The sequence below is a fragment of the Dipodomys spectabilis genome, unplaced genomic scaffold (genome assembly GCF_019054845.1).
Source record: "Dipodomys spectabilis isolate Male_0828 unplaced genomic scaffold, ASM1905484v1 ptg000125l, whole genome shotgun sequence".
NCBI classification, from domain to species: domain Eukaryota; kingdom Metazoa; phylum Chordata; class Mammalia; order Rodentia; family Heteromyidae; genus Dipodomys; species Dipodomys spectabilis.
This window is the reverse complement of record NW_024870802.1, coordinates 19,641,527-19,667,120: the sequence shown is the minus strand read 5'-3', so window position 1 is coordinate 19,667,120 and position 25,594 is coordinate 19,641,527. Positions and strand designations below refer to the sequence as shown.

General features: G+C 41.7%; 1 protein-coding gene across 3 annotated transcripts in view; it reads right to left on the bottom strand.

Moving 5' to 3' along the window:
• Positions 1-2,552: 2,552 nt before the first annotated feature.
• The window catches only part of Cpeb3 (cytoplasmic polyadenylation element binding protein 3), a 153,249-nt gene continuing 130,207 nt past the window's right edge, over positions 2,553-25,594 (bottom strand). For all 3 annotated transcript variants that reach the window (XM_042689250.1, XM_042689249.1, XM_042689251.1), the window contains 2 exons: positions 17,477-17,658; positions 2,553-6,446 (listed from right to left, as the gene is read on the bottom strand). In XM_042689250.1, coding sequence (XP_042545184.1) covers positions 6,219-6,446; positions 17,477-17,658 — 410 coding nt within the window. In that variant the 3' untranslated portion in view covers positions 2,553-6,218. The remainder of the gene's footprint in view (positions 6,447-17,476; positions 17,659-25,594) is intronic.

Below are 25,594 nucleotides of genomic sequence, written 5' to 3'. Positions count from 1 at the left end.
CCTGCACCTCCCGAGGCGCCCGGTCTCTAAGGAGCCATTTTGTGTTTATTTTGTCTTCTCCCTTTCCCGATTTTCTTGAAAAGATGAATCAATCGAGAGCCTGTTGTAGCTGTGTAGCACGGAATGGAGGCGCGGGCACTCCCTCACACCCCTCCCTTCACGTTTCTGACTGCAATGTCCAAAGCTGGCTTCATGCTGGCAAAGTACCAGCGATGAAGACCCCAACTTCGCTCAGGTGTAAGTGAATTTCATATGGGTGGCCCTGGGCCCCAACCCAGCGCGCGCGCGCGCGCGCACACACACACACGGGAGTGCGCGCGCGCGCGCACACAACACACACGGGAGTGCGCGCGCGCGCGCACACACACACACACACACACACGGGAGTGCGCACACATACACACGCGCGCGCGCGCACGCGCGCGCTCTAAAGCCCCTGCAAGGAACACATTCATCCAAGTCAACAACCAAATTGTTTCCTGCATCAGACATGTAGACTGTTTGTTAATGAGTGTCAGTTTTGTCCGCTTTGCTGCAGAGTAGGTGCTGCACAGGGGTCTGTTTTTGTTTTCCAAAGCTAGTCTACAAAATTGGAGTGTTCCCCAGATACACACCAAATACACCAAACTCATTCCTTAGCGAATGCAAAGGATGACAAGCGTCGGTACTTTATACAACTAGATTTAATAAGTTGTTATTACAGAAAAAAAAGAAGTCCAAACTACAAAGTTTAAGCAGTTGTAAGCAATAGCTGCATTGAGCTCCATGTTTAGTCACAGAACTGTATCCCATACAAGCAGAATTAGTCCAAGCCCCAATGGCAGAAGCTGAATAGGGTTACTAGCAAAAAATAAAATAAAATAAAAATCAACAAAAAAAGAAAACGATCCAAGAGAACAGGTAATAAAAGATACAATACATTTAAAATTAGTTGTTAGTTGAAAAACAAATACAGAGATCTTAGCTGGGAACACTCTAAAAGTTATGTCCATTATTTTGACAGCAAAAATACAAATACCTAATACTTTATACCCCAACAGAACTATTTCCAGGAAAGAAAAAAAGAAGTTATCATATGTTAGCACCCAAGTTTTCTACCTGCACAATTCATTTCTTTTGACATACAATTTAAACATCCCTGAATCACAGAATCTTGACCCATTTGGGGGTATAAAGTCAACAGCAGTAATTATAAAATACTCTGTGGTAAGATAAAACACTATTGCAGCTGAGATAGAGAAGTTTGATTATTAGAAAAGAAAAAACCCAGAAATGTTAGCTGACAGATCATACAAACTAGTGAGAAATCAACAACCTATACAATGAAGCCAGTTTTAACAACAAAATTAAAAAAAACAAACAAACACCTAATCTGTGACTAATCTTTCATTCAAACCTTGCAAGTAGAGATGTCACAATACTCAAATATTTAGGTAGGAGCTTTACCCAGTTAAGTGCCATTTTGTTGCTAATACAATAGATAAAATGAAAACTAGCAGTTATTTTGCTAATTGCATAAATGCAGTACACTCTGCATTGGCCTATGTCTCACTAACAAGCTATAAAACACAAGATATAGGCAGAAATCTAAGCATAATCTTTATACCACTAAACAAGAATTTTTCCAATTTCTTTTCTTCTGTTCCTAATCATTTAGTTGTAGTTAATGTAAAATTCCAACCAGTAGTATCCAATGTGAGTTAAATTTTACATCACAACTTGATCTAATCTATATAGTATTTACAAAACTGAATACACAGAGCGTACCCAAGAGCCAACATTGGACACGTTTCTCTGAGTTACTGATGACCCTCGCGCCACAGCAGCGGTATTGGAAGAGGCCACAGCCCCAGCAGAAACACAGCGTCTATCTAGAGCAAGTCATTGGATGGTCTGTTTACGCAACACCAATTTTGCAGTTTTAGGGGCCATTGCAACAACGTGCTGCCTTAAGGGCATGTGCTGCGGGGCTTCCAGGTGAGGTGGGGGCTGGAAAGGCAGCAGCAGGAGGACAGACAGGATCATGCATGGACAGGCTCCATGTGTTGCCACAATCAAAGGCAGGGGGCGCTATAACAGGGAGTAGGCATGGGTGAGGAGGAAGAGGCAGCCTGACACAAGGGTGTCCATGTACAGTGGTGACAGCTGTCGCTTACAGAGAAGTGACACACTGAAGTACAGGCTACAGAGAAGGTGGCGTCTTCTCACAGATGTGACCACTGTGCATGCGTCTAGAGACTTGGGAAGGAAAGGCACCGTGTCACACGTGGACAGCAGTTGGTGGCAGATTCGCACACACACGCGCACACACACACGCACACAGGCACACGCATGCCCGCACACACACAATGTGGAGAGTTGGAGGGGAAAAGCATTGTTGACCTGGCTAGGGTTTTGAACCCAGTGGCGTTTCAGGAGGGGTGACTTCATCATCAAGGGGCCACCACACACTTGGCCACACCTGGTGTTGCCTAAATCCACTGTGACATCCCTAGAGACCTGTACTGTGACATCACTGAACCACTGGAATAAAGGAAAAGGCTTGTCCAAACTTCACGTTCTGCTCACTCTGTCATTTTATTACCCAAGTATGCAGTACATTTCCAGTCACTTTACATAACCAAGCATGCTCACCATCGTCACGCTACTGTAAACCACGTTCAGAAAGTTAATACATAAAGCTTTGCATTTCAAAAAACTAGACACTTTAGTAACAATATTACAAAGGTTTTAGCTTCAAAAATAACTGAAAATGAAAAAAATAAACTTTTAAAGAATTAGCATCATAAAATTAATTTATTCCAAGTAAAAATACAAAATAATATTATGACATTGACCAGATATGAAAGTCCCTCCCAGAAACAACTCTATTAATGATTGAGAAAGCACTCCTTTAAAGAAAATACGAAATAAAATGAAAAATATGTAAATATGTTTAATTTTTCTCTTAGCAAAAAATCTTTCTAAAAATAACAATGAAAATTTGTCTCAGTACAAAGGCTACATTACTATTGAAAAAATACCAGCATGAAGAAAAGGTACATATTTGACAGTAGAAAAATGATTTCAGTGAATCACAATGTCTAAAGTTTGCAATGAAAATAAATCTGCAATAAAGATTTATGCCTTTTTTCTTTTCTTTTTTTTTCTATTTTTTATACAAACAGTACAAACAGTATTGCACATAACAACAAATAGTCGAGGTTAGATTATAGCCTTCAAAAAACCCACTAGTTCAAGTGTCACATCAAAGAAAGGCCACATAGGACCTGTGTCACCGGGGGCTCCCCAGCCAAGCTGCAGGTCAGAAACACCTCTGTGTTTTAAAAAATAATTTTTTTTGAAGGACCCTCTCTTAATATAACATTAAGAACTTGGGGGGGCACATTTATTTACAAAACAAAAGGGAACATGTTATAATTTAATAAACTAAAAAAGTTCTCTTTAAAAAAATACAAACAGAAGAACTCTTTCACAATCCTGGTCAGTCGTGCACAATCAACGCTTGATTAGAAATATACAAATGAAGGGAAAATAGTTTCCACCATCTATCCGCCACTTCCAGCACCAAATGGAGTTGATTTTTGTAACCTAGTCTTCTTGACCATTTTTTTTTCTTTCCATCACTTCAGCTTTATGCTGTACAATCTTCCAGCTTAAATTTTTCTTTTAAAAAATCTCAGTGTTATTTTAGTACATGAAAGAGGGGAGCTTCTTCAAAAAGATTTGCTTCCTTCACATAATTAGGTAGATTCTGTAGGTTAGATATGATCTTTAATATTATAGTTATAAAGCTCTAACGTCTTCATTTTCAAAAAACACAAATAATCATGAAAAAAATAAAGTTACCCATCTGTTAAATCATTTTCTTGCAGAATTAAATTAATATATATTTTTCTGAATAAACTTACTTAGAAAATATCATTTTCTTTCCTATATTTCAAAATTGAGGTATTGCAAAAGATCATGTCAGTCAGAAAGCATGCCATTTTCCTTAAAAACAAACAAAAAAATCTTCAGCCAACTTGAAAACAGTCTAAAATACAAAAAGTAGTAGTGCATAACAAAATTTCTTGTGCAGATGAAAAAAACAAAACAAAACCCACAAACATAGAAAACAACAGCAGCAACAACAAACAAAACCATACCTGGGCTGAAAAAAAAAAAAAAAAAAAAAAGCAAATATTACCAAAAAGCCCAGAGGCAACCTCAAAAGGGGAGGGATCTAAGAAGCATTTTTAATCCAGTAAACAACAACTACTACTACTACTATTTTGTTTTGTCTTTTTGAAAACAAAACTATAGGTTGAGAGCCAGTAATTGCAACTAAACACTGGAGGAAGAACAGAACGGAAATCAACAATACTAACTTCAGACAGTACAAGGACGTCACGGCATGAAGAACACAGTGACTCGCATCTACTCTGCAGCGTCATATCCAGTCAGATTGTCCCCAGAATTCCAAAACATAGGAAGAATATCAAAAAAGATTTACATACTCTCGCAATCATTGTGTGTGTTTATATGTTACTATCTGCAGCCCAAGAGTGAATGCTAAAAAAATGCCCACGGTAGTACTAGCAGGGCTTAATTCTATTCAAGCTTTACAGGATACATCCAGGGAACTAAGTAGTTAATTTCTTACCAGACAGCCAGCTCTACCCAGGCCATCTGGTTGTGTACAGACATTTCTTTAGCATCACCATTACACAACTTCTTTAAAGATGTGTGCCTAGTTTGTCAATCTGACAACTTATCTCTAGATACTGTATATATTCTTAGTGTTTGTAAGCTAAGATGAGCTCTTTGGTTTTCTGGACAAGGTCTGGAGCTATGTAAAATGGTACAAGCACTAGGAGATCGTAACTAAGAGCTCATGTGTTACTTAATAATATACCAGTTAGGAACTGTCAAGTTCATTAATGTCTGACACAGAGGCTTTAAACAGTTAAGTTTGATCACAGTTAGACATAATCACTTTACTATATAAAATAAATTGCACAATATATAACAGAGCACCGCAAAGTACTTCATCTACCGTCCACGAATTTGCTTTAAGAATATCCTACACCTAGATTTTCTATTGGTTGTAATATAAGTCATTCTGTTATGGGCTCCTCTTACTCAGCATTTCATTGTCTGAGGCATGCCTTCCTCCCCTCCATTACCAACTCTTTGAATGAAAAAAAATCTCCTTTTAAAAAAATGAGTAGTTCATAGCTTATATAGATTATTAATTTGTGCATTGTGGGAAGGTTTTATACTAGACATTGGATATAAAATTTATTGCATGCAGCAACCTGATTAAATAAACATGCAGTCAGAAATAGTGACCTTCCATCGAAGCTTTCTCAAGTCCATTCTGATCCCCTTTTGGCAGCTGATTCTATCCCTAAATCACAAAAGTGTGTTGTTGGGTTTTTGTTTGTAATTGATACCTTAGCCCAAATAGAGTATTATGGTATTGACAATACCATTTTTAATAGCAGCAAAAGCTATTGCAGCATAAATTTACATAACATTAAAAGATCTAACCGAAGTCCTCAGCAAAACAAAACAAAACAAAAAAGTCAAACATGAAGTAAAAAAGAAAGATCCAGCTTATGAGGTATCCTTACAACTCAAAATACAGAGCAACTAAAGGCTGATTTCCATTAAGGGCTACCCCTACTCTAAATGACCCCCACTAGCGAATGCTGAATTGGGAAATTTTGCTACATCTGCCACCTAACTCATGAGTGTTACCTTTGGTAAGTCTTGTCCTAGGGGCGACTCTCCAAGTTTCTGAAAATAAGTGCATGCTCCAGTTTAAAAACAACCAGAACAACAACAACAACAACACAACAACAACAACAAATGAAAGTCACAGACATCAGTCTAATGGCCACTGATGAGAATGGCAGTCTACGCACTGTCAAAAGTGACAAATCAGGTGTAAGAAAATTAAGGTATCAAGCAGACGAAGGTGTGAATCAAAGTGCAAATCAGTACCGTTATACACTCTGCAACATTGCATTATACTGGACACTGAGTTCAGTAATATGACTGTAAATAATAGTAATAATAATAATTAATAATAATAATAAAAGACCCATTTCTTCTTTAAAAATCGAGAACAAATGCACAGATTTCCAGAACACTGTAAGCCCTGAGGCAGTGCCCTCTCTTTCCCCTCCTTGTTATCTACTCCAGTACTTGTGGCTGGGTTGGCCCGGGGCTCAGCTCCAGCGGAACGGGACATGCCGAGGACGGTCGCCTCCCTCCTTCACCAACGGTTTGTGGAACTCGCGCCCGGCACGGGAATGTATGCTGGCCCAGCAGTATTCGCAGTAATACTGCAGACAGGTGACGTTGGCACAGAAGAACGGGGCGAACTTCCCGCCGCAGCGCGTGCCCTGGCACTCGTCACACATCTGATCATCCAGCACGTACGGCTTCACTTCCACCTGAGCCCGAGGGGAGAGACAGGAAAGAGAGGTTAGCAAGGCTTTCCCCCTCCTCCTCTTGACAGAGGGCAGCAGAGCTTGATGGCCTCCATCAGACCCTGCTTTGAACTCCGCTCATCTGAGGACAGCTCCTTCATTTAGGAGCTGTGCATTCTTCACCTCTCTGTGCCTTGATGTGCTCTGTCTGGCCATCTGGAAAGGCAGGATGCTTCCTCGGACACTCAGAGAGCTGTGATGGGATTAATAGCATCCTGGGCCTGGGCAGCGCCTGACCACGAGGGACAAGGAGCAGGTGAGGAGGGGAGCCAGTAGGACAAAGGCCCCTACGCGGAGAAGGCAGGGTGCAGAACACATGCAGGTGCACTGGCTGGAACCAAAGCGGGAGAAGAGGCGCAGGATTGGCACGGGGCTGGAAAGGCTGTGGGCTTCAGGGTTTTGACGAGATGATCAAAAGCCCAACACTGGGCTGGGTATAGCTCAAGAGACAGAGCACCTGGCCCTGGGCTCAAACCCAGTGCTGCCCAGCCAGCTTTGAACAAAAAACCAAAAGCCCAACACTCTAGCACAGTGCTGGACAAGGGGCTTGGTAGGGGGTGGGGACTGCCGCAGGTGGAGAATCCACTGTAATAACAGAGGCTTTTTGGATTTTATTCACTTGATAGCCTTCTGCCCCTAGACTACAAGTCTCATACAGAGAGTGGTTTTGTTTTGTTTTTTTTAGGTTGTTGTTTTTAATCACAGCTGCATAGGGAACACTTACAAATCTAAATGAGACAAAACTATATGACATGAAAACAAAAAGTGGAGCAAGAACAGAAACTGGCAGTCTGCCCTCAGAGCCGAGTTTCTGTCTTAGTGCCTCGGAGAAGGCAGTGCTTCGCTAGCCTTCCTTTTCCTCCTCTTACGTGTCAGGAATGAGCGCAGAAATGAAAGCCTGTCCTGTGCCCGGGCTCACCTCAGAGGCACTCGGGAGAAGAGCGATGGCTGGAGCTGAGCACAGCTGGCCCTGGATCTGAGCTGAGCGCGGTGACTGAGCGACCTCCACCAGGGCTAAGTGAACCGTGGGAAGCGTGACAAATGGTGGGGCCGCGTGCTGTACTTTCTGCTTCTCCTTCCTCTGATGGTCAGCTCACCTGGTGTTCTACCTTTGGCCATGAGCTCTCACCCACAGGCCTAGTTGCTCGCCAGGCATGTCTACTCAGAAGACCCAAGGCAAGGCTCATGCTAGCTCTTGATTACTCAAGAGGAAAATGTGTTGACTTCTCAACCTGAAGTTGAAGTTAGCAAATGGGCTTCAAAAACATCTCTTACATTCATCTCAGCATCACAGTTAAAACTACAACGGTTTCGAAGTTAACCTGAGTTCAAGTCAAGGCCATACTAGTAGCTGTGTAAATTTAGGTAAGTTTCTCAGTCGTGGCAAGCCTCTGTGGGTACAGTGGGGGAAGGACATTTCCCACTTTATATGGGTTTCTATAAGGAGTAAATGTGCTCAATCATACAGAATGTTGCCTGGCACATCGCAAGTGTGAAGCCCAGTTATTATTCCGAACACTCCCTCTGAAGCAGGGACCATCCCATCTCCTGCTTGGGTGTGTTGAGCATCAGCAGCCTCTGTGCTGGCCATGCTTCAGGTTTCCCTGGTTCAATTCTCCTATACACATGTAGACATTGCAGGAATCTACTTCCACAGTGTTCCTCTCCTGAGCAAAAGCCACAGATTCCACTGCCTGTCGTACTGAGATCAGCCACGTTAGGAGGAAAGCACAGTCTCTCACCTAAAACATGTCCAGTGCCTTCACAATCTGCTCAGTCTCTCTCCCCATAATGTGTCAACTCAAACTTGATTAGTCTCTATCTTGACTTGCACTTTTTTTTTCTCTCTTCACATAAAATTAGTAACTAGAAAGGGAACAACTCAGCAGTACTTAATACATATCTCAATATAACTCTCTCTGGTTCCAAAATGTTTTTATCACCTCCAAAGGAAATCCTGTACCTATGAAGCAATTACTTCTCTCGCCTCCTCTTCTCAGCTCCTGGCAACAGCCAATCCCTAGACTTACCTATTCTGGATATTTCATATAAATGTAATCACAAAACATGAGATTTTTGTTGTTGTTGTTGTTGTTGGTCCTGGGGCTTAAACTCTGGGCCTGAGTATTGTCCTGAGCTCTCCAGCTCAAGGCAAGTGCTCTACCACTTGAGCCACAGTGCCACTTCCAGTTTTCAGGTGGTTAACTGGAATTAAGACTCTCACAAACTCTCCTGCCTGGTTTGGCTTTGAACCACAACCCTCAGATCTCAGCATCCTGAGTAGCTAGTATTATAGGCATGAGCCACCAGCACCCAGCTAATATGAGATCTTTTATGTCTGGCTTCTTTCACTTAATGAAGTTTTGAGATTCACCCACATTGTAACACGTGCATAAATGTACCTGATTGCTCTTTAGGCTTAAATAATATTCTATTACCTCCAGCCCCACACTCAACATTTGTTAATCTATTCATCTTGTTGAGGGATAGCTGGTTTGTTCTATCTTTTGCTATTGTGAACAGGTATATTGTTATGAACACACATATATACATATATTTGAGCAGTAAAGTTCCTAATTTTTTTTTAAAGAACTATTAAATCGCTGGGTACAGGTGGTTCATATCTATAATCTTAACTACTCAGGAGGTTGAAATCTGAGAATAGAGGTTCAAAGCCAGCCCAGGCAGTAAAGTCTATGAGACTCTTTTTTTTTTTTTTTGGTTGGGCTTTGAACTCTGGGCCTGAGCGCTGTCCCTCAGCTCTTCAGCTCAAGGCTAGCACTCTACCACTTCAGCTACAGTACCACTTCTGGTTTTCTGGTGGTTTATTGGAGATAAGAGTTTCACGGACTTTCCTGCCAGGGCTGGCTTTGAACTGCAATCCTCAGATCTCTGCCTCCTGAGTAGCTAGGATTACAGGCATGAGCCACCGGCACCTGCTCTTTGAGACTTATCTCCAATGAACCACCAAAAAGCCAGATGTAGTGTGTGGTTCAAGTGGTAGAGCATTAGCCTAGAGCACAAAAGCTTAGTTCCCAGGCTGCGTTCAAGCTCCAGGACTGGCACTGAAAAACAACCACCACCAAAAAATCCCTTTGAACTCACTACGCTATTTGGATACATCAATCCACAAGTAGTAGCTCTCAACATTAAAGAGATGGAAGAAGTCACCTAGTGACAACATAAATAAGCTGCTGATAGAAAATCTTCAATCGCTAAAAGCAACAAACACAACTAAAGTAGACATAAGCTAAGCAGAGCTCACGTGCCCTGACAGGTAATGTCCCTGTAATGGATGATCTATGCATTCGTGAAGAGGGCTGCAAATCTATGACTTACTCAAGACAAGAACATTTCTGAAATGAAAGACTAGAATATTCTTTCCGGCCAATAGAGAGAAATTTTAACCCAGGTTCAGTCTTTTCTTTTTCTGAGTTCAGTATTTTTTAAATTCCTGAGGCTTGAGAATGTCTGAATGTCATCTCAAAAACAATGATGAATTAATATAACAGTTTTACTTAAACTGTATGTTTGGGATCCCCAGGGCTATAACCTGAGTTCATTTTGAATCAGTTCCAAGCCCTAGTTTCAAGTTCTACCTGGTTTTGCCTAGAATTGAAGTCAGGGCTACCACAACCACACACTATGAGTCATCAGAGCCAAACTGATGCAGTGCATAATAGTGCATCAAAATGGTTGCTAACAAACATTCTATGGCATGTAGTAGAAAGAGAAGCATTTAATACCTCAAATTTCAAGCTCTAAAGAGAAAATGGTTTTTAAAGTTACAGGTTTGGTCAGGCACTGGTGGTAGCTCACGCTTATATTCCTAGCTACTCAGGAGGCTGAGATCTGAAGATCATGGTTCAAAGCTAGCCTAGGCAGGAAAGGCCACGACACTTTTATCTCCAATTAATTACCCCCAAAGGCAGAAGTGGAGCTGTGGCTCAGTAGCCTTGAGAAAAATTGCTCAGGAATAGTGCCCAGGCCCCAAGTTCAAGCCCAGGACTGGCACACAGCAAAAAATTACAGGTTAGCTCCAAGTGTCCTTGTTTCTAGATTTGGCCTTAGTGTTCCACGGAGGGCCATGGCTCGTCTAGCAGGCTGCTTGCTATCACCTGGAGCAACGTGGCTTCTTGGAAAGCCCCTTTAATTTGGGATTCTCAAAGCTTTAAGCACAATATGCTCATGATAATATCCTCTTGGCATGTGCCATGAAGAACACCTACTTTGACCTAATCTCCACAGCAACCCCATTACCTGTCTTACTAAGTATCACGTCTTTCCAGTTGTTAAGGTAGGTCCTCTAGTAGAAGACAGTATTAAAAATGTCTAAACATTAATTTTTAGTTGTTCAACTATTCATGGGATGAGAGTTTTGCTGTTTAAAAAGTAGATAACAAATGTCAAGGAAATTTAGGTAGCAGTGTGATAACAGCTTTCTAGAGCAACAAAGTTATCCACACCTTTCAGATATAGCAAATTCGCAGTTTCTAAGTTTAAAATTGACAGGGTAGACTTTAAAAAATATCTTGAGGGGAAATCACGTGGATTTTTTTTTTCTTTTGATGTTAAGTAGGATGAGCCTTACACAGCCCTGTTCATATTCAAAGGCACTAGGGGGTGAAAGGAAAAAGATAACCTTTTCCTGAAACACAGCCAGCCAGGCAGCAGAAGCCCAGGAGGAGTACCAGCTCACCCACTGGTGTGGTTTTCTTTTCCCTCATGCTATTTGGGGCTAGGACAGGAGGTATGTGTGCAAACTATCCCACAACCCATGAGAACAGAAGGCAAGAAGATGGTTATGACTGATACTCTGTGTGACTGCGGGGTCATCTCCTCCCTGGGACACGAAGGAGCAGAGCACCTTGCTCCATTGCAATTCCCAGACCTCACAAGGGGAGGTCTCCTACAAGGGGTTTGCACTAGCAATCCCAAATAAGAATGAAGACTGGGAGGAGGGGATGGGAAAAGGGAGGAGGGAATATAGTTGTGGAGGTGGGAGGAAGGGATGGTAGGGGAAAAACAAAGGAGGAGGCAACAATGATTGATAAGAAATGTACTCATTACCTTGTTTATGTAACTGTAACCCCTTCTGTACAGTATTTTCACAATAAAAAACATATTTAAAAAAAAAAAGAATGAAGACTCATCAAGAAACTGTTCTTGAGGCTATCACTGAGAAAAAATAGCCCTTTTTATTGCTTCATAGACAACTTCTATACTACACTCAAAATATGAGCAGGAAAGAAGAATCTCATGTATATGTGGTTCTGGGGTTTGAACTCAGAAGCTCAGCTCACTAGGCAGGAGCTTGTTATGAACTTGAGCTACGCCCCTTCCCAGAATCCTTTTGTTTTTTTCCAGAATGATCCCTTGTGTTGCCCCCAGAGGCCATGACTTAATGTTAGTCTTGAATCAGCCTCCCTTAGCTAGAATTACAAGCTCTAGCTATTATACCCAGCAAAAAGAATTTTTTTTTTTGGTCAGTCACGGGGCCTGAACTCTGGGCCTGGGTGCTGTCCCTCAGCTCTTCAGCTCAAGGCTAGCGCTCTACCATTGAGCCATAGCACCATTTCCGGCTTTTTCCGCATATGTAGTGCTGAGGAATTGAATCCAGGGCCTCATGCAAGGATGATTAAAAATATTCTTGGGGGCTGGGAAGGTGGCTCAGTGGTAGAGTGCTTGCCTTGCATGCATGAGGCTCTGGGTTCAATTCCTCAGAACCACAGAAGCAGAAAAAGCCAGAGGTGGCTCAAGTGGTAGAGCACTAGCTTTGAGCTGAAGAGCTGAAAGAGAGTAACCAGGCCCAGAGTTCAGGCCCTACAACTGACAAAAAAAAAAAAAAAGTTTTTATATTGGGCTGGGAAGGTGGCTCAGTGGTAGAATGCTTGCCTTGATGTATGAGGCCATGGGTTAGATTCCTCAGCATCACATAAACAGAAAAAGCCGGAAGTGGCACTGTGACTCAAGTGGTAGAGTGCTAGCCTTGAGCTGGACAGTGTCCAGGCCCAGAGTTCAAGCCCCACGACCAACTACAACAACCCCCCCCCACACCCCTCACACCCACCCACAAAGTTTTCATATCTAAAATGATCACAGACTGTAGGAGCTCATGCCTGTGATCCTAGCAACTCAGGAGGCTGAGAGATGAAGATCACAGTTCGAAGCTAGCCCACACAGGAAAGTCTATGAGACTCTTATCTCCAATGACTCAGAAAAGCCAGAAGTGCCACTGTGGCTCAAGCAGTAGAGAGCCAGTTTTGAGCAAAAAGAAGCTCAGTTACAGCACCCAGGTCTTGAATTAAAGCCCTAGGACTGGAACAACAACAACAACAACAACAACCCAAAACAAAAAAGCCAAGTAAAAGTACAAGGCCCTGGGTTCAAGCCCCAGTACGCGCAAAAAGAAAAAAAAAAACTGTAAAACATCGGTGTGTGTGTTTAATACCCTTGGTAGAGTGGCAGCACTGTCATTTTCCTAGAGCTACCTTCAACTATTTCCTTCAACTATTTCGTTATTTTATATTAAGCTACTTCCATAGACTCTAAAAATAAAAAAAAAACAAAGAGCCAACTATTAGCCTTGGATATATGGTTAGGCACAATTTAACTTGGCCAGATTTGGCAATAATCCAAATGAACAATAGCCTAGTAAATTCCTGAAGCCCCTCTCTAGCTGTCATTATTTATCTGTGCAATAAACTGGGAGCTCAGACTGATATTCTTATTACCACAGGACAGTGAAATCTGGTATCTGAAAGGTTAAGGAGCTTGCCTAAAGTCACATTATGATTGGGAAAAGAGCGAGGAAGAGATCAAGATTCCCAATTCTCAATCCAGTACTGTTTTTACCTTTTACATATTTTCTCATGACAATTACGGCAGCAGTGTTCTGAAGAGCAGGGCTTGGGATGAATGCCGTGGGATGTGTCCTCTCTTACATTCTAATGGTCATCCTCATAAATCCTACCTTCTACTACTCTAGGGTGCCTCTGTTACACACACACACATACACACACACACACACACACACAAATAGACCAGCACAATAAAACAAAACAAACAAGGGAAAAATCCAAAATAAGCAGGTGCTCTGTCCCTAAGCTTCTTGAGAAAGTTTCCAAATACCTAGATTCTTCTCTCTCTCTCTTTTTTCAGTTTTGCCAGTTGTGGGGGTTGAACTCAGCACTGTGGCTGAGCCTCTATGTTCAAGGCAGTATTGTGCCACTTGAGCTACAGCTCCACTTGCTTTTTTTTTTTTTTTTTTTTTGAGTGGTTAATTGTAGATAAGGGTCTCACGGGGACCTTTCTGTCCGGGCTGGCTTCTTCATGCTGAGATACTCAGATCTCAGCCTCCTGAGTAGTTAGGATTACAGGTGAGTCACCAGTGCCTGGCTAGATTCTTCTGTTTTAAAGAGTAAAAGGACAGGGCGCTAGTGGCTAACAGTTGTAATCCTAGATACTCAGGAGGCTGAGATCTGAGGATCGTGATTCAAAGCCAGCCAAGGCAGGAAAGTCCGTGAGACTCATCTCCAATTAATCACCAGAAAATCAGAATGGCACTATGGCTCAAGTGGTAGAGTGGTAGCTTTGAGCTGAAGAGCTAAGGGACAGCACCCAGGCCCAGAGTTCAAGTCCTATGACCAACCAAAAATAAAAAAGTAAAGGGGGTTGGATATTATGCCTAAGGTTACATCCAGGTTTGGTATACATATTTAGTAAACAAAATAAATAGCCAAACCTATTTTTACTCAACTGAATGTTCATAACTAAGTAGAAAGAGAAAGCTGTAAAGTACACTCAGTGGACAAATGGATCTGCCAAATGTTGACACAAAAGGATTTCCATGAAGCCTCCTGTGAAGCTATAAGCATTCATTCAGTAAATCACATTCATTCATTCATAGTGTGTCCACTATATGTGATATTGTGAGTACACAGGAGTAAATCGAAAAGACATATAAATCATTGTTCTCATGGATTACAGAGTCTGTCAGAGTAAGTGAATATTAAACAAGGCCTTATTTCATTGCAGTGGGATGTACTGCCACAAGAAATAGTATATGACAATCTCTGCGGGAGATATAAACTCCAATGGGGGGGTGGGTGGAGAAACATTCCTAAAGCTATTACGATAAACTGAGACCTGGAGAAAAGGCGTGTATTACCCAGGCAGCAGTGGGTATAATGACCCTCACTCTCATTATACCTGAGGACAAGGCCAGTTGGGCTGGCTCAAGAGAAGACAGAAATACAGAGCATATAAAGACTCATTTTGAAAAATTAAGAAATTAGCTGAGTGCCAGTGACTCACCCCTGTAATCTTAGCTACTCAGAGGCCGAAATCTAAGGATCATGGTTCAAAGCCAGCCTGGGTAGGAAAGTCCATGAGACTCATCTCCAGTTGACCACCAAAAAAGCTAGAAGTGGAACTGTGGCTCAAGTAGTTGAGTAGTAGTCTTGAGGGGGGAAAATAAGCTCAGGGACAGTGTCTAGGCTTTGAGTTTGAGTCCCAGGACCAGTACAAAAAAATTAAAAAGTTTAAGAAAATTCTCCACATTTCTATTGGTGCATTGTGAAGGGTTTCATTATGATACATGCATATAATATGTTCTGATCATACTCATTCCCACTGTTACTCTTTCTTTTTTTCTTTCTTATCCCTCTCCTCCACTCTTTCTAATGAAAATAGCAGGAGCTAACCTGGAACCTATATTAGTAGATTAAAAGGGGAAATCTAGCACCTGTGGCTTACACCATAATCCTAGCTACTTAGGAGACTGAGATCTGAGAAAGTTTGAAGTCAGCCCAGGCAGATAAATGGAGAGACTCTTAGCTCCAATTAACCAGCAAAAAGCTGGAAGTCAAAGAGTATGGTAGAGCAGCAGCTATGAGCAAAACAAACAAGGGAGAGCTAGAGGCTCTGAATTCAAACTCTATTACTGGCACACACAAAAATAGAGCAAACAGACTAAGAGAATAGCACCAAGCCTTGAATATATGCCTGTGCAGTTGTATAATGGCAGTTACTGCTGCTAAGTAAAGGAAGTTTTTGAGGCATTTACTGTAAGGTAGTACACATGTTCATTATGAAGCTTTACTACTTTCTACTGTCATCTTTGACTCATTTTCTGCTTGATCTCCAGTGCTTACTGATGGCTTGGTTCAGGCTGAGGCTCTTGATAAACTTTTCCTGAATTAATAGATGGTGATATTAGCTATTGCTGGTAGGCTGGGTTAAGCATGTACATTTGGACTGAGTATGATCTAATAAAGTTACCCATTGAAACATGAGCCAGTGGCTCATGCCTGTAATCCTAGCTACTCAGGAGGTTGAGATCTGAGGATCACAGTTCAAAGCCAAACTGGGCAGGAACATCCATGAGACTCGTTTATCCAATTAACCACCAGAAAACTAGAAGTGGCCCTGTGGTTCAAGTGGTAGAGCACTCTCCTTGAGCTGAAGAGCTAAGGGACAGTGCCTAGGCCCAGAGTTCAGGCCTCATGACTGACAAAAAACAAACAAACATGCGATTAGATTTTTTTTAGTATATTTACATAATTGGGCATTTATAGGCTTTTTTTTGGGGGTGGGGTCCGGTCATGGGGCCTGAACTCTGGGCCTGGGCACTGTCCCTCAGCTCTTCAGCTCAAGGCTAGCACTCTACCACTTGAGTCACAGCGTCACTTCCGGCTTTTTTCTTTTTGCTTATGTGGTGCTGAAGAATCGAACCCAGGGCCTCAGGCATGCAAGGTAAGCGCTCTACCACTGAGCCACCTTCCCAGCCCTTATAGGCTTTTTTGCCATAGTTTTTTTTTTTTTTAATTTTAATTTTTTTGGGTCCAGTTGTGGGGCCTGAACTCTGGGCCTAGGCACTGTCCCTCAGCTCTTCAGCTCAAGGCTAGTGCTCTACCAGTTGAGCCACAGCACCACTTCTGGCTTTTTTCTTTTTGCTTATGTGGTGCTGAGGAATCGAACCCAGGGCCTCATGCATGCAAGGTAAGCGCTCTACCACTGAGCCACCTTCCCAGCCCCTTTGCCATAGTTTATAACAGCACACTCAATGTGCAATCTTGGAGTGTGCAGTAAGAGGATTATTGAACCTGTTTTTTTTTTTTTTTTGTCGGTAGTGGGGCTTGAACTCTGGGCCTGAGCGCTATCCCTCAGCTCTCCAGCTCAAGGCTAGTGCTCTACCACTACAGGGCCACTTCCGGTTTTCTGGTGGTTTATTGGAGATAAGAGTTTCACTGACTTTCCTGCCCGGGCTGGCTTTAAACCACAATCCTCCTGAGTAGCTAGGATTACAGGCGTGAGCCACCAGTGCCTGGCTTTGTGTTCTTTTTTTGTTGTTGTTAGTTGTGGGGCTTGAACTCTGGGCTTGGGCGCTGTCCCTGAGTTATTCAGCTCAAGGCGAGTGTTCTACCACTTGAGCTACAGGGCCATTTCTGGTTTTCTGGTGGTTAATTGGAGATAAGAGTCTCATGGATTCTCCTGCCTGGTCTGGCTTTGCACTGCAATCCTCAGATCTCAGAATCCTGAGTAGCTAGGATTACAGGAATGAGCCACTGGCACCTGGCTGGAACCTATGTTCTTTTTTTTTTTTTTGGGGGGTCTGGTCGTGGGGCCTGAACTCTGGGCCTGGGCGCTGTCTCTCAGCTCTGCAGCTCAAGGCTAGCGCTCTACCACTTGAGCCACAGCGCCACTTCCGGCTTTTTTCTTTTTGCTTATGTGGTGCTGAGGAATCGAACCCAGGGCCTCAGGCATGCAAGGCATGCGCTCTACCACTGAACCACCTTCCCAGCTCAGAACCTATGTTCTTTAATACCAAGATGCTCTCTTTTTCAGGCAGCCAAGATGAATTATTCATGGACTAATGTCATGCAAGGCAGGATTATACACTTACAATCACAAGGCATTTTTCTTCCCAGCATTTCACAAAACACCGTTTCTGTCTGTTTCCCATAATAATTCCATCCTGGATGCCTGCTTACCCGTTTGTCAATGTCATTGTGTTGAAGTTGCACAAAGCGTGCACTGATGGCTGCAATGTAACTCTGCTGATTGGAGAACGCCACGCGGCCAGCACCTTTGGGGTACTTCAGCTCTGGGTCCGTATCAATGCCAGCATAGCAAACACCACCATACAAACGGTCCATGATCATTGCCAGTTCAACTGCAAGAAAGTAAACATAACTCTGTGTCAATATTTGGAGGAGGATTGTTCAATGGAGTTAAGAAAAGGAGAACCTGAGTCAAGTATCATGAAGAAGGTCCACATCAGTCTTGCTATTCATAAGATATTTAAAAAGGAAAAAAAATAAAAGCATTTACACAGAAATACCTAAGAGTTCTCATAATCAGAACTTAAAACAATATAAAAGGGGCAATCAATCAGGAATTCTCCTTTTCTAATGTCATTATTATTATTATTATTATTTTAATGAGTGTTTATCCTGGAGCTTGAACTCAGGGCCTAGGTACTGTCCCTGAACTTTTTTGTTCAAACCTAACTTTCTATCACTTGAGTCACAGCTCCATTTTTTGGGAGGGGTACTTAACTGGAGATGAGTCTTTCAGACTTTCCTGCCAGGATGGGCTTTATACTATGATCCTCAGATCTCAGCCTTCTGGGTAGCTAGGATTACAGGCAGAGCTATCAGCACCCAGCTTCCTTTTCTAACCTCTAACTGCATTTGACTGGAAGGGACCATGGGTAGGGAAAGCATTTTATGATTCCCTAACAAGTTTTAAGAAACAATTCTTCTTACTGGCCTCTAAGACTAAAATCAGTTATGAATGTCAAACCACTGTATTAGGAATAACCTATAAAATGAATCAACTGTTTTTATCTAGAGATAGTATGTTTACATCTGATAGATCTCCACAGTAACCTCTCACATTGCATTTTAAATAATACTAGTGCTGAAAATAGCAGCAATGGACATTTATCAAGCAGTTACAGTATGAAAATGAAGCACTAAACTGCTACATATGCAGTAACAACCCACTCATCTTTCACCTTGCTGGTCTAGTCTGCACTTGCCATACATCCTATTTTTATATTGGTATGCTTACAAAATACTTATAGAGAAGACATGTAGTACTTACCTGCACTGCAAATTGCCTGAAGGCAATCATTTACTCCAAACTGGATAGCACCTCCTCCAGCTAGGGCTACTCCTTTCAGGCCATAGTATAAAACCAAAAGATTCAACCCTACGGCTGGAAAGTGGCTCAAACACCTGTTTTTCTCTAACACCTACATACAATATTTGGGAAGAAGACAGAGAAGATAGATGATGACTTGAGTCCCGGCTAATGTGAACACACCATGACACAGGAGAACTCCTCAGTAATCTGTTCTGGGAGACAAAGAGCACCCCAGCCTGATGTGGCAAGGGGAGAGTTTGTAGCAGATACAAGGCTGACCAGTGTCAGGACATACTTTGACCCCACACCAAGATTGCTACAAATAAAAGGAAAGCTAAGAATTACTAGTTTCTCCAGTACAGAACTGCAGATGCAGTAAGTAAATGCTATTAAAGTCACGGCACCACAAAGCCAGGCCATCTAGCCCATTATGGTCAGAATTACTGACTCATGTAAACCAGTAGAGCTAAGTGGACTCTACTACAATTTGGGGCATTCATTTGAACAATGCAGTAAGAACTGTGCTTATATCCAAACTATCAAAAGTTCCGGGGTTCCTCATACTTCATCCTAACAATCTCTGGTAGCTTAAGCATCTCTTCATAGGGCTAACATTATGCCCATAACAAGAGACCAAGAAACTGGAGGGAGAATTGTTAACTGCAGTCATTAATGACTTTATGTTGGTCAAATGGGCTTATAGTAAATACCAGTAGCCTCAGGAAGTTAAATACAGTTTTTTTCCCAGGTTTCCCCTGGGATGGAAAAAAAGATGGAGCACTCTTATAGCATGGTGAGTGGCTAGGAAAAGAATGCTGTCAAGGGACCAAATAGCACACGACTTCCACATAGGAAGGACTCAAGAAGGTGTCTAACTTCAGAAGAAAACCCACCAGATGTACACTTAAAGCTCCACTTGAGAAGTTACTATGACCACAGGTTCTTTCATATGACAGTGGTCTCCAAAAGAATCTTAGGGATCCTCTGCTGCCAGGAAAGGCACCTCCATCACTTTGTGAATCTATCTTCTAAAAAAACACCTTCATGTGCCAAAAAATTAGGACATGACTGATGCTGGCATTTTTGATAGGAAACCAAAACCCTCATCCACTTATGGTTTTATGAATCTAAATGTAAATATATCATTTCCATTTCATCTTATACAAAGTCATTTTCTTGGCCATCAAGAAGTCTCCAGACATTTGAGCCAACCATGTTTCATTCACATTAAGGTTGATTTGCTGAGAAGCTAGAAAAACCAAGGTGACTAACAGAAGAGAGTTTTTAGAGGAGACTAAGACCATAAAAATTCTCTCTCTTTATCCTAATCTCTACTTAAACTACAGAAAGTCTAGTTTTATAATCACCATTGAAATGAAGTAAACAACAATCCACTTTGTTTCTGTTTGGTCTTTTACTCAAGCAGTAAGACTGCATGCAGCATACTTGCATCAGGCTAAACTGATGCTAGCTAGGTTCAAGCCCCACAGTGATGTCCTAGAAGTACTAAACAGAGCTTAGTAACTGATAAAAGTCATCATTTTTCCAACAAGTATCCTCCTTTCCAATAATTTTAATGCTATAAATACAGCATGAAGAAAAGAACCCACTGAATCCATTCACTATCATATAGGTGATTAAGAGAAACACAGATTAAGCCCTTCTTAAGTCCTACAAATTTCCAATCTGAATTTTCTTCATCCTTTATAAAAATATAAAATTACTGACAAATGTCAGAGGCTAGTTTTAAAAAATTCTCTAAAATGAGCATCATTAATTAATATAAGTAAAGTCCCAAATAAGGTCCTTTAAACTTAAGGGACAAAAGTAGAAATGAGGGGGCTGGGAAGGTGGCTCAGTGGTAGAGCGCTTGCCTTGCATGCCTGAGGCCCTGGGTTCCATTCCTCAGCACCACATAAGCAAAAAGAAAAAAGCTGGAAGTGGCTCTGTGGCTCAAGTGGTAGAGCACTAACCTTGAGCTGAAGAGCTAAGGGACAGCGCCCAGGCCCAGAGTTCAGGCCCCATGACCTTACCAAAAAAGAAAAAAAAAAAAAAGTAGAAATGAGGAGAGGGACTACTATTTTGACTTCTTAGAAGATGAAAGGAAAACAAAACAGAAAAGGTCTGATAAGAGTCAACTAAAATCTTCATGGTTTCATATATCTTATGATCTCAACTTTGCCTATAAAACTGAATCCTAGATCAAGATGTATCTCACCTTGAATGTAGTAAAGCCCCTTACTAAGCCTAGGACAGTCAATCTTCATTCTAAACTACTCATTAGAGAGGAAAGGGATAGAGGAGTTTCCAGGAGCATGTTCTTAACATTTAACCCAAGAAAGACCAGGCTATCTGAGCAGGGCATGCAGGTGAAGGATCTGGAGTCCCCACAAGTAATAGTAGGCATAAACTCAGGGCTCCCCAATTCATGGTTTGTTCCCTTCCCATCCAGACAGGGTTCTCAAGGTATGTCTTGTTACAACAAAGGGTGGGAGATGGGCAGGTTGGAAGGCATGTATGTCCAAGGGTACACTGTACTCTAAATCAACTCATCTCATGAACAATTTCCATGATGGCAGCAACACTACTGTAAGACTAATCTCCAAGCTGGCTCTTGTGAGGGTGAGGGGCTTAATTGTGCCACAAATTAGAAATGGAAACAAGAATACTGCAGCTGCATGAAGCACCCAGCATCCTTATAAATTCTCAGTTGTGCTGACTAGCTCTGAAGTTGAATCTGAAGCCCAATTTGGATTTGCTACTGATTCTTTAAATTATGTGCCGAGGATTTTTATTAGTTCACCAGAAGAGAAACTAATTCCTCTACTCTATACCAGGGTCCTGTTCCTGTTATTTAAATACATCTTAAAGCCAACCTGATGGCAAGCAGACATTGCCTGGGACTGTGTGAGCCAAATGGCAGAGATGAGGATCCTTGAGGGAAATAACACATTCATCTTCAGCGATTTTAAACTATAAATCTAGAAGCCTATTCCTTCTCTCAAGAAATGATAAAAATGGGCCAGGCTGGGAAGGTGGCTCAGTGGTAGAACACTTGCCTTGCATGCTCAAGGCCCTGGGTTCGATTCCTCAGCACCACATAAGCAAAAAGAAAAAAGCCGGTAGTGGCGCTATGGCTCAAGTGGTAGAGTGCTAGCCTTGAGCTGAAGAGCTGAGGGACAGTGCCCAGGCCCAGAGTTCAGGCCCCACGAACGGACCCAAAAAAAAAAAAGAAAAAAAGAAATGATAAAAATGGGTAAGAGAGAGAGATAGGGCATCTCAGGATGACAAAGAAGTCTGGAATTCTAAAAGAATGGAAGATGAACTTGATGGTAAACTTTCTAGCTGAGTTGTTTCACAAGAGTCATTCACACACCTTAAGAAGATGAAATGTGCTTTTGTGTTTCCATGCTTCATTAGATGTTGGAAAGTTAAGAATATTTTTATGTGTAACCAAGTTAGATAGTGGTTTACTTAGCTAAGTTGAATTGGTACCAAGTTGACTGCTGCTTTCTTACTAAGAGAAAATTCCAGATCTCAGCTTGATAAAGTAGCTTCCTTCTGCACAAAGAACCTTAAACTTTAAGTATAGAGCTCTAAGGATCAAGCTTAAGTATTTTATTGATTGTAGACTCAAGATTAGTTAAGATTAGTTCAGATGCCATTTGAATCCTGCAGAATTGCATCTATAATGCAAAGTCTATGCTTACAGTCTCATGGGACAATCAGGAAGGTTAAATAGAAATTAGAGCTCTAAGCATACTACCAAGTACCCAGTGACACTCAAATGCTTACTTCTATCCAGGAATTGTTTTTTCCCCTACTCATAAAATCTTTGTGTAAAGTTAAGTTGGCTTGGTTTCTACTCTATAAGCACCGATTCATCCTTTTTACTTTGGCTTTAGGCCAGCACTTCCCAATCTTTCATTAATACGGCAATGTTTCACAGTAGCTGAGAATTTGCTACAAAGATATGTACTAACATGAGAAAATCCTTAGCCCTAAAAGCAATACAGTGAATCAAAGCAGTATGTCAAGTCTGGAGTTTATTTGGGATGCTTCATGTTGATCCTACAACTGGGTACAAAATCTACTGTTGAGAAATTTGACATAGGATGATTTTAGCCTACTACCAACTCACATAGCAAGAAAAAGAGAGAGAGAGAAAGAAAAAAAAGGTTACAATATTCCTACTTTCTTTCTTTTGGTCATGGGGCTTGAACTCAAGGCAATTTTGCTCAAGGCTAATGCTCTACCATGTTGAGCCACAGCTCCACTTCCAGTTTCCTGGTAGATAACTGCAAGTAAGAGCCTCATGGACTTTCCTGCCTGGGCTGGTTTGAACTGCAATCCTCAGACCTCAGCCTCATGAGTAGGTAGAATTATAGCTGTGAGCCTCCAGCACCTGGCTAATATTCCTACTTTCTAAATCACAAATCAGGATATGATTCCAAAAATTATGTGAACTACCAGAATGATTGTATAGAATATGCAATGAAATAAGTCCTAGAAATATCTAAGATATATATTCTCTCTTTTGATGTTGTAGGGCACTGAATATTTACCTCAAAAGTTTTTACTTCCCAGTATTGGGGCGTAGCATGACTAGCATGCAATAGGCACAGGTTGCATCCTCAGCACTATTAAAAAAGCTTTCACTTTCCTCCTAAAAGGGAAAGGCAGAAAACAAGATTTCAGGATCCACCACAAAACATTAGTAGGAAAGGTAAAGAAAGAAAGCAATTATTGGGCTGGGAATGTGGCTTAGTGGTAGAGTATTTGCCTAGCATGCATGAAGCCCTGGGTTCAATTCTTCTATACAGCATAAACAGAAAAAGCCAGAAGTGGCACTGTGGCTCAAGTGGTAGAATGCTAGCCCTGAGCAAAGGGAAGCTCAGAGACAGTGCCCAGACCCTGAGGTCAAGCCCAGGACTGGAGAAGAGAGAAAGAGAGAAGGGGAGGGGGGGAGAAAAGAAAGGAAAAGAATTATTAAAGTTAGGAAAGATGAGACTCCAAGATAAATGAGATGATAGGCCCCAGAAATTCAGAGAACAATCTCTCAAGACTGATGTTTCTTTCAAGGTCTGGTCCAATAAACTGTCAGAAGAAATGGGTAAAGTAGAAAAACACCTTACAAGCCTCTGCTAAAGAAAAAGGTAAGTTTCTTTCCAGCATAATCAAGGAGTAGATGGATCCCAAGGCTCAGTTCACCAAGGTAGTCTTCTAATCAGATGACTAAAGCAAGAAGATGGGAATCAGAGAAACCCTCACATTAAGAAACTGGGAAGTGTTTTTGTTTGTTTTGTTTTGTTTTGTTTTGTTTGAGGATGGGGGGAAGCAGATACATCATTCTCGTTTTTCCTGGTGGTTGCCTTATAGCCCCCAAGCCTGACACTTTAATGTCAGGGTGAAGAGTGGGCATTTCCGGGATCCTAATGCCACAGGGTTATGCAATAGGACCACTTCTGAATGAACATTCAGAAGACCTGCTGCTCTAATCATCTACATGAAGAGGGGTGACTCACTTCTGTACTTCCAGGTGGTTGCAGAACTACCTGTACCGACTCTGAAGAAAGTACCAATTTTAGCCACATGGTGGCATGGTAAGTCTACCTACTGCTAGACTCAGCAAGGAGTTGTGAGGTGGGGAGATAAGAGAGAAATCTCCAGCTAAGGGCTGGGAAGGTGGCTCAGTGGTAGAGGGCTTGCCTTGCATGCATGAGGCCCTGGGTTTGATTCCTCAGCACCACATAAGCAGAAAAAGCTGGAAGTGGTACTGTGGTTCAAGTGCTAGAACACTAGCCTTGAGCTGAAGAGCTGAGGGACAGCACCCAGGCCCAGAGTTCAGGCCCCATGACAAAAAAAAAGAAAAAGAAAGAAATCCCCAGCTAAGAAACATTGGATTTCAGGCAAAACATCCTTGACTTCCTGCAAGAGACAGAAGGAAAACATATGTACCTTGTACACCATTTGACCTCAAAGCACAATCAAATAATGTGAAAACTTATCTAGATCTAGATTTTTCTATTGTTATCTTCTGCTTTTCAGGTTAATTTTTCTGTGATTTTCTCTTATTCTGAATTTTAAAAGGGAGATTTGTCAAAGACCAAGAAGAGATAAATTTCATGAGACAACCGAAAGTCAAGACAATATTGCTTAAAATAAGTTGTCATTTCTTTCAAAGTATTTGTGTTTTCTTTTAGGAGGGCCAGGACTGTATCTAGAATAACTATTAGTGACAACAATCCCTATCTTACAATGGAGAAATTGCAAAAATTACACTCACAAAAACACACACCTCATAATATTCAAAGGAATAGTTTAACTGATAAGATTTTAGTCATTCTGTCTGTTAATGGACAATTTTTAGTCCAGGATGAGGTAACAATCCATTTGGCCATCTAAAACCTCGCTTGTTAAGTGAAGCCACCAATAAATGGTCCAAGACCACTACCTAGTGTCTGAGAAATTTAAGACTTCTCAGAATTCCACTGCTACAATATCTCTTGGAAATAATTTTAAATGTCCTGAAATATTTCAAAATCAAATTTGAGAATTATGTTAAAGCATATCACTTGGACCAGGTGTGCTGGTATATACTTGCAATCCTAGTGCTTGGGAAGCTGAGGAAGGAGGATTATGAGTTAGAAGCCAGCCTTGGCTACACAGTAGGAGTGTGTGTGTGTGTGTGTGTGTGTGTGTGTGTGTGTGTGTGTGTGTGTGTGTGTGTGTGTGTGTGTATGTGTGTGTGTGTGTGTATGTGTGTGTGTGTGTGTGTGTGTGTGAGAGAGAGAGAGACAGACAGGCAGGCAGACAGACAGACAGACAGACAGAGAAATTCAGCCTCCAGCTAATTCCAAGCAGTCTTTTTTTGTTGTTGTTGTTGTTGAAATGTCATGGTGGATCCCATTAATGTATATATCTCTGTAATCCTAGCTACTCAGGAAACAGATCTGGAT